We start from the raw sequence: 8774 nt of genomic DNA, 5'->3' as shown, positions 1-8774 counted from the left end.
ACCTTTGTTTTCTTAATCAGATTGTCTCATTTTTATGATGGAGACAGAGAAACACTTAGGGCATAACTACTGGGGATTCTTACAGCTTTAAGCAGCCGCACTAAAGTGAATGGGAACTGGACTCATTTCAGCCAGTATTATGCATGAGAAATTCTTTGAGGATATGCTCTATGTTCCAGTTGAGCAAAATTACTCTGGGAAATCCAGCTGCAGCACACTCCTGCCACAGCAGCTTCCAAAGCATACCAGTTATGCAGATTTTTCATAATGCTTTTGGCAGATTTTTCCTTAAAACCTTCATAAACCAACAAATGGGTTGGATCTACCTGATGAAAGAGACTCTGATGAAAGAGACTCTACCTCTGATGAAAGAGACTCTGCTGCTGGCAGAAAAGGTATGTGAGATCCAACCCAATGGCTACAAAGTTCCATTCAGCATTTTAATGAACATTTCATTTAAAGTAAAATCAAAAGTAAATTTTGGGGGTCCTCCTCAGCTTAAGGAATTTTGAGGGGAGCCAACAAAGTTGTAGTAAGGCTGGCTCAATCTATCTGGATGCAGTTCCTCAAACTGAGATATCAACAAATGTGAAAATTTAGTCAAAGGAGATTCCTCTTACAATAACATCAGGAGAATTTCAAAGACAATTGATTTGGGTAAGGCTCATGAAACGTAAATTAAATGTGGAAATCACTTCAAGGGAAATAAAAATATTTTCATAAGGCTCAGGAAAAATGTTGCAGGATTTCCCCCCTGAATATCTATCCCACATCTATTTACTGTATTTAATATTTTCTATTTCCTGGCCTCTGCGAGCAGTAGTATGTTTTTGCGAGAAGCTTCTGAGCGTTCTGAAATAGTATAATTATGAATGTTTATACATCACCCCCTAAAATCAATGTTAATGGTTCCATGAAATTAGAACCTCGTTTATGTCATAGATGCTATCAAGACTGGTCACTCAATCCTTTATTTGCCAACCAAACATTTAATTATTGTTGCGGGTGGTCCACCATGCCTTGTCAGATGCAATTATCACTTGGAAATAAACAACAACACAAGGAACGCGCTCTCCTGATATGACAGGAGTTTTGTTATTCTGCCTTAACCAATCTCAACGAACCATCCAAAGCATCCTTCTGCTGGTACTTTTATGTGTTTTTAACATTCTGTTCATCCACAAGCAAAGTTAACAATATACATTAGCCACATGCCAAAATGTTTTATCATTTGCTTGAGCTTGGGCACAGTGCAGTGGGATGTCTCTCCTGCACAAGCCGCACTGAAATGAAGGAGAAAGCTGCACAAGGCTTACTGTATTCCCATTCATTTTATCTGGGTATGCACTGGACTTAACACTTTTGGTAGAGCAAGTAGTTTTAATTATGTGACCTACAAATCTGATCATTTCACAGCCCAAAGAAACAATTTGAGAGATGCTCTAATCTAGCATAAGTCTGTCTCTAATTTAGAATAGACAGTCGGAATGGTTTAGGGCTTAATAGAGCCCTGCTGCCCATCCTGCAGACAGATCTTGTAACTGGCAGATGGATGAAAAGAAGGGCTAGGTGAGGGCAGGGCCATAGGCAGGGGAGTCCCATTTCTGATAATGACCCAAGAGTTGTGCTGTGTGTGTGCTAAAGGATGGGGAAGAAAGGACATCAGGATTTTATTAACTTTTCATCAATTGGATGGATGTGCCCATATTCCCACCCCTCTTTTGACAGCTCTAGGCCTACTATTACAGGGACTCAATAAGCTAAAATCACAAGATCAGCAGCCTTTGTAGAGATTAAACAATATTATTATTTTAAAAAGAGAGAGTTAGCAAGTCTCTCCTTGGTACCAAAAATACCATTTCCAAATACTAAGAAAATAGAAAATACCTTTTTTGTGACATGAAATACTGAAGACAAAACTGCAGCATCAATTAATCCCGTAATGTATTTCGAACGAAAATAATATTCTTAAAACTACTCTTCCTCACTACAGACACTGCAAAGAAGATGTATGCATTTATTCATTTATTTAGTGGAATACAATGTGAAGAGTGTGGTACATGTTGGCTTGATGTACAGTTTCTACTTAACTTGCTCTAACAAAATGAAATCTCATTATGGTTATATTGATTGAACTATCCACAGCTCTCTAATGTTTAAAGAAAAAAAAGTAAAACAAAAAAAAATCATATACTTATTTTTTTCCGATTGAACAAAGTTGATAGTATGTTTAACTGAAGACTGCATTTATTCGGTGTAAGCTGTGAAAGTTGGAGCACTCCATTAAAAATGTGTCCCGTATTGCATTTCAGAGCCATCGTATACATTATAACACAGATTTTACTTTTAGATTGTCTCTCAGAAAGTATATATACATACGACTAATAGTGGCTGCAGTCCTTGTCACTGAATTCAGAGTAGACCTGTTCATTATGGGGTGATTACTGCAGACAGTGTTGGGATGGAAAGGACAATGGGATCAAACAGTTCCAAAGGGCGTGCTCTACAAACAGGGGATCACATAGTAAAACTGTTTTTGGATTGTACCACTTAAAACTCCAGGATAGTAATTATAGGTTTGCATACTCTTCCACAGTAAAAAGAGTCTCTAAATGCAGAGAAATAATGTTTGGGGGAAGGACCTCCCAGACAAATAGAAGAGACTTGTAAAATTAAAATATGAGATGTTATCAGTGAAGGTGTTGATAGAGATTAACTGAGTGAAGTTCAGTTTTCAAGGATCCAACAAACGTAGCTGGTGATTCTTTCCAGGATGTCCTCCATTGGCCAAAATGGGCAAGGAATTAGAGGTATTCTTACTCATATGGCATCTTCCAAAAACATGGCTGAATACAAAGGTCACATGGCCTAACATTTACCTATGTATCTTAGGAGATCTCCAGCCGCACACCCCTAGTCATTTCTTGTGGCAACAATAACAATCAAATAAGAATATTAGGAGGAAAAGATTCATCACCTTTTATCTTCGTAACTTTCTAGATTTAGTCTCCCTTTGTTGCCATAACAATGTTCTTTATCTACTGGCTGCAGTCAATCTGCTATTATATCTGAAATAATTATTTCACGCAATACTGGGTAAAACTATGCTATCTTGGAGAAAAAGTGATCGATGTCACTTATTCATTTAATGTGTATGAGGCCTGATCTAAAATTATATAAGAAGGCAAGCAATTGGGTAACAGGGCAAGTATTTACTCATGCAGTCCCTTCCTGCAGTCACAAATGGTGCAGTCCAGAACCAGTTTTAACCTATGTTCCACTATTTGTGTACCTGTGACTCAGGTGCACTTGGGGGAGAGGGCAAGTTTCAGTTTTGGACATTGTTTTCCCACGGTGGTTGAAAATCGATTTTGTAAATGCCTCAGAGAAGGAAGAGAATGTTGTTGCTTCATGTTGGGGCCACAGTGGTTGCCCAGAAAGGAACTGTCACTGCCCCTCATTAGATTATGCAGCCACTGTGTGGTAGAGAGAACGTTGCTGATTTGGGGTGCATTCATTCCGATAAATCCATTTCAATGGGAAGGAGATAGGGATACAACAAAACAGCATAAAAGTAGATATAATGTTCCACAGCCCCCTCTTGCAAGCAGAACTATGTTGACATGTAGTAGTAAGAGACAAGCACTTGGGTCTTGCTCACAGATACCTAGTGTTTAGAGTCTGTTGCTGGTTTTGTACAAAAGGCCTCTCAGCTGACCACACCATGTACACTTTCACCCCTTTTGAGCCACTGCTACTCAGGTTTTTATAAGCAAGTTGCCTGAAGAAAGTGAGTGCAACATCTGATAAACCCACACACACGTGACTCTGGATTCATTCCTACATCTTCCCTTAAGGCATCATTCCCAGTTGGACCAGTAAGGTTGTAGCACATTCTTTTGCCATTTGAAATCAACAGAATACATACTACCATCCACAGCTGATACAAAAAAAAAAAAGCTTCAAGGCAGCTACCAAACATTGCACAGAAGCAGTATAGCTGATGCATGCTCCTTCTGGTTCATGGGAACATGCTCACTTTCCCCCTGCCCCAGCAAGATGTGAGTGAGCTGTAGTTACCATCTAATGCACAGACATCTTTCCTGGAGGGCATGGGGGAAGCCCCTGCTTTGGATGGGACACTGGAAGAGTGACTCAATCCTGCTGCTTCAGCTCCTCTGTAGCATTCAAAACTCAGTGAAATTAAGAGAAAGTTAATTCAGATAACAGGCTGCAGTTTCTAAACCACATATTTTGTCATTGGGACACTTCCGAAGTATAAGCAGTCAAAAAAAAAGGCTCTTTTTTGTCTTACTTTTTTTAGGGGTAGAGGAGAGAAGACAAATTGTGTCCTCAGAAGCTGTCATATCCACAGACTTAATTCAGCTTTAATTTAGAAGATTTTTTAAAAAATGTGGTAAGATGCACTCAAAATTTATTAAAACTGCCCCCCCCAAACTTGTTGACTATTATTTCAGCATCTCTGGGATCAAGAAATGAACTGATAGAAGTTGGAAAGGAACACACATTTGAATTATCAGTTCAACTCTGTCCATTTCAAAACAGCAGCATGACTCCTTGGATGATGTACGATTGAAAATGCTGGGGGCGTTTTTTTTGGGGGGGGGCAGTGAAGATGCTGACAAAATCATGCACAGTTAAAGTTCCCATGAATATCTGATCCTGTTGGCTGTAAGTGCAAAATTAAAAAGAAACTCCATTTCAAGAGGAGGAAGAAAAAAGCTCCCAAAATTAAACACAAACCACAACCCTACACTTTCCATTTAAGCCTTGCCCATTCCCTACTCTCAGATACCTGTGGATGCTTTCAACATACGACTGGGTACAAAACACTGAGAGGAGGAAAAGAACAATTGCAAAACAGGAAGCAACTGAGAAAATCCTTCAAACAAACAAAAAAAGAAGAAAGATATTTAACATCCTATTAAATAAATAACTTAGGGAGAAGTACAAAGGCATGGCGTTAGCATACAAAGGGAGACCATACTATTTATTTTGTTAGAACAGTTTTACTCTAATGTGCTTATATTTCTTAATCCTATTCATGTCTTCCACAAGACCATTCCAGAATCTCCTTTATTTCTGCATATGATCCATGTGCTTCCAGTAAATGCTTGCGTGCCTAACTGTTCATTGGAGCATTAGGCTTGAATGAGCAATAAAGGTCTTTGATATGAGTTAGTATTCCATAAATAACTTTCCCCGAAGATCATTCAATACATTGTCCTTTAAGTTCTAGCGCAGAGATAAAAAATAATAATAATAATTTGTTCACACTGGAAAGAGCTCCTATCCCATTTGATCCGGCTTGTGTCTTGATTATAAGATATGACACAGACCTAATTAGAAGGACTTCATGTGCCAGCAGAGAGTACAAAACCTTCAAAGGCTTCCTCCCCCTTTTCAATCAAGCAAACGTCTGCACAGTTTCTGCCTTTCCTCTTCAAGAGGATTACCAAGTATTCCTGACAAATGATCTTTGGTTCAACTGCTATCAATAGTACAGGTCTATCTGTGGCTCAACAGCCATCGGAAGAAAGTGAGCTGTGGTGTTTTTCCGTCTTGTTTTCTGTCCTCTTTTTGTGACTCCTCTTCCATTCAATGCCACAAACATTTGTCTTCCGTTGTGTTTCCAAAAGTATGATGCGTACGTATTATATCCATTTTCTTCTATCCTCTCCTTTAGTTTACAGTCATTGGTAAACGCTCTCTGTTTGGGGAACAAAAAACACAAACAAAAAAGAAAATAGAGAGACATGATCACAATGCTGATGTGCAAGAACATTCCAAAATTAATCGCTTGAAGGTAACCTGTTAATCTTGGGATCAGAGTTAAACATATTTCAGGCACCAGAGACAATGGGAGGAAATTTTTTTCCATGTATGTATTTTGAGCTCAATTCCAGGCAGCCCTAACAGATCTTGGGACCATGCCCATACTGTAGCTCTTTATTCGATACTTAGGGCTCCGAGGAACATATATTTCTATTAAGTATTTTGTAGTCAGATCATGTCCTTGTATAGTTTATGGAAGAGGAAAGATAATATTTTATCGATAACTTTCTGTTTGTGTAAGTGGCAAATTTCTGTACAGTTTGGGAGGCTACAAATAATAGATATTTGAGGGCTCATATAAGAGGCCACAAAGCAGGTATAGGTATGTTCTGGGGTCAGTGTCAACATGTTTAGTTTAATCTTGAAAAAAACATGTTCTTTAAAATTTCAGTACCTGTGCTGAACTGCAAACTAGGCACTATGTGACTCAGATCCTACATCTGCTCTGAACTGAGTCGTAGGCTCTCAGTCAAGTCATTCTGCCACAACTTCCCACTGGCAATACTGAGATAATAATATGGATATATCTTACAGTGGTGTTGCAAAGATTATGGAGATAATGTAGTTATAACTACATTAATGTTAAATATTATTGTTATGCCATAGATGGAGTAAACTGGAAAAAGGACACTTAAGAGGAAATAATGAGTTGGATCTAATGACTTCTTCCTATGTCCATAGGAAGTCATATGTCTATGACTCTCTTCTGCCAAGTCTTCCTTCATCAGAAAAAAAATCTCCAAAGAAAGACTTCCTCTGTTGGATGAAAACTTAATGGAAGAGAGATCCAGCTTGGCAGTAAGAAGTCTTTGGATCTGACCCAATGTCATTCAATGATTTTTATTAGCAGTCAATGCAAATCTGGATAGATTTTCTATGTGATCTACCAACCCAAAGTTACCAAGTGATGAAGACAACAGCAGTTTTAAAGAAATATCTGATTTTCCTAATAAAATATAAATATTTCTAAAATCTTTGCTTTGAGCATGTGAAGATATCTAATTGGCACCATAATTCAATTGAGTTCACTCATATCTCTAATTGCTGTAGTTAAATGATGAAAGAACTGATCTCGTTAATGCAAAACAATATTGTTGTTGTTTTGATGATGACTGCTGAAACCAGGATTCAGCTTCCAAATGATGACTCAAATCTTGGTTTGCTGGTGTTATTGCCTTGCCACTGGGTAGGTGTCTCCATAGCAGAGGACTGAATAAGGCTGGTGCCAAAAGAACAAGCCAGGGTTGGTATGCTACACCATGGGGAAGACTAAGTGTGGTTAATTAACCAACTTCAACCATCTTATATTCTAATAGTCATGTGGGCCCATCACTGGACACTTAAACTGAAAGACTGGGCTAAACTGACACAAAACAGTTCTGCAAACTTGGGGGACCTCCCAGGTTTGCAGATAAAACCTGAAACCCTTAAAAATAAAACTGAAAGGTTTAAATCTCCCCCAAACAACAGCATTGTCTAAGCAGATGCCACTTGCCTTCTCTGTTGGCACCTGGGAGCTGTGGTGGTGATGGTGGCTGAGGCTAGGAGCTGTATTGGGCCCATTGAGAGGACAGGAGCTGTGCTGGGACCAGCCTTTGCCACCGGTCCATGGGTGGCTCCTGATCTTAGACACCAGCCCCAGCATGGCTCTCAGCCTCACTACTGCAGTGGTGCCCCCATTTAGCCAACTCAACAGCAAAAGTGATGGGGGGCAGACAGCCACAGTTATCCTGGGGCCAGGAGGGATGGGAAGGCAGAAATTACTGTTGCTGAAGCAACAAAGCTGTGGTTGGGGAGATGTGTGAAAATCCCTTCATAATTTTTTGTGGGTCACCCACCTGGTAGTTTTAGATTCTAGTTTGATAGACTCTATCTAACCACAGCTAGTGAAGTGGCCTGCATTGAGATGATGATGTAACCACAGTTAGTTCAATTAAACCATGGTTTTGCATTATATCTGAACCGCACCCTCTGTTTCCATTTAGGGGTACATTTCCCTCATTCCATCTTCATTCTGTTCCATTCATCTGCAAGTTCAATTTAATTAGGAGAATTAGGGCAATTTTAAACTAATTTGTTTCTTTACAATGTCAACGTGTGCAATGAAAAAAAAATTAAAGAAAACAAATCTTGATATGAAATCTGAACTTGACATTTTCCCAGTTGCATAAAGAAATATCTGATTTAGCATATTTATATTTAGTACACAACACTGAAAAACTACTGCATGTTAATATTTGTGTATGAATAGAAACTAAAAGGGTCCAACTATGATCCAATGAGCCCTCCTCCAGCCTTCCTTCAACTCAGGTGGCAATATTTGAACTGAAGTATTTAAGAAAGACAAAAAATCATGTGGGGTTTCAATGTTAAAGTTTTATGCAGAAATTATTCTTATTGGAATGATACTTGTAAAAGTGTGAAGACAATACAGCATATAATTCCTGCACAGTCAGGGCCGGTGCATTGGAGTAGGCCAAGTAGGCAGCCGCCTCGGGCACCACTTGGCCTAGGGGTGCCATGAGGTACCCCCTCTCTCCCAGTGCCTGCCGCCTCCTCGCCCCTGTCCTCGCCTCTGCTTCCCTGCACCCGCCTTCCCTCGCCTGCCGCTGATCGCCTCCTCCCCTGCCACCTCCCCTGACCCGCCTCCTCGCTGCTCGCACCTCCCCTCGCCCACCTTCTCTCACCCACCACCGCCTCCCCGCACCTGCCTGCCACTTCGCCGCCTCCCCGCACCCAACTTCCCTTGCTTGCCACCGCTTGGCTCCTCCCCTCGCCCGTTGCCGCCTCCTGGTGCCTGCTGCTGGTGCCACACGCCTAGGTTGCTTTTAAAGGCATGGGAAACACAGCCAGTTAAAAGCTGCAAGCCCCTCATAAATATCCTTTTTGGGATAACTGCAGAAAAGCTTGTATGAACT

The 8774-nt window shown here is 40.2% G+C and overlaps 1 protein-coding gene across 2 annotated transcripts in view; it reads right to left on the bottom strand.

The window, feature by feature from the left end:
- Positions 1–4984: 4984 nt before the first annotated feature.
- Positions 4985–8774, bottom strand: part of FGF10 (fibroblast growth factor 10) — a 120888-nt gene continuing 117098 nt past the window's right edge. For both annotated transcript variants that reach the window (XM_060236022.1, XM_060236021.1), the window contains exon 4: positions 4985–5731. In XM_060236022.1, coding sequence (XP_060092005.1) covers positions 5516–5731 — 216 coding nt within the window. In that variant the 3' untranslated portion in view covers positions 4985–5515. The remainder of the gene's footprint in view (positions 5732–8774) is intronic.

The sequence above is a fragment of the Heteronotia binoei genome, chromosome 4, assembly GCF_032191835.1.
Source record: "Heteronotia binoei isolate CCM8104 ecotype False Entrance Well chromosome 4, APGP_CSIRO_Hbin_v1, whole genome shotgun sequence".
Taxonomy (NCBI): domain Eukaryota; kingdom Metazoa; phylum Chordata; class Lepidosauria; order Squamata; family Gekkonidae; genus Heteronotia; species Heteronotia binoei.
Note: the sequence above shows the minus strand (reverse complement) of the source record. Positions and strands in the feature narration are given on the sequence as shown.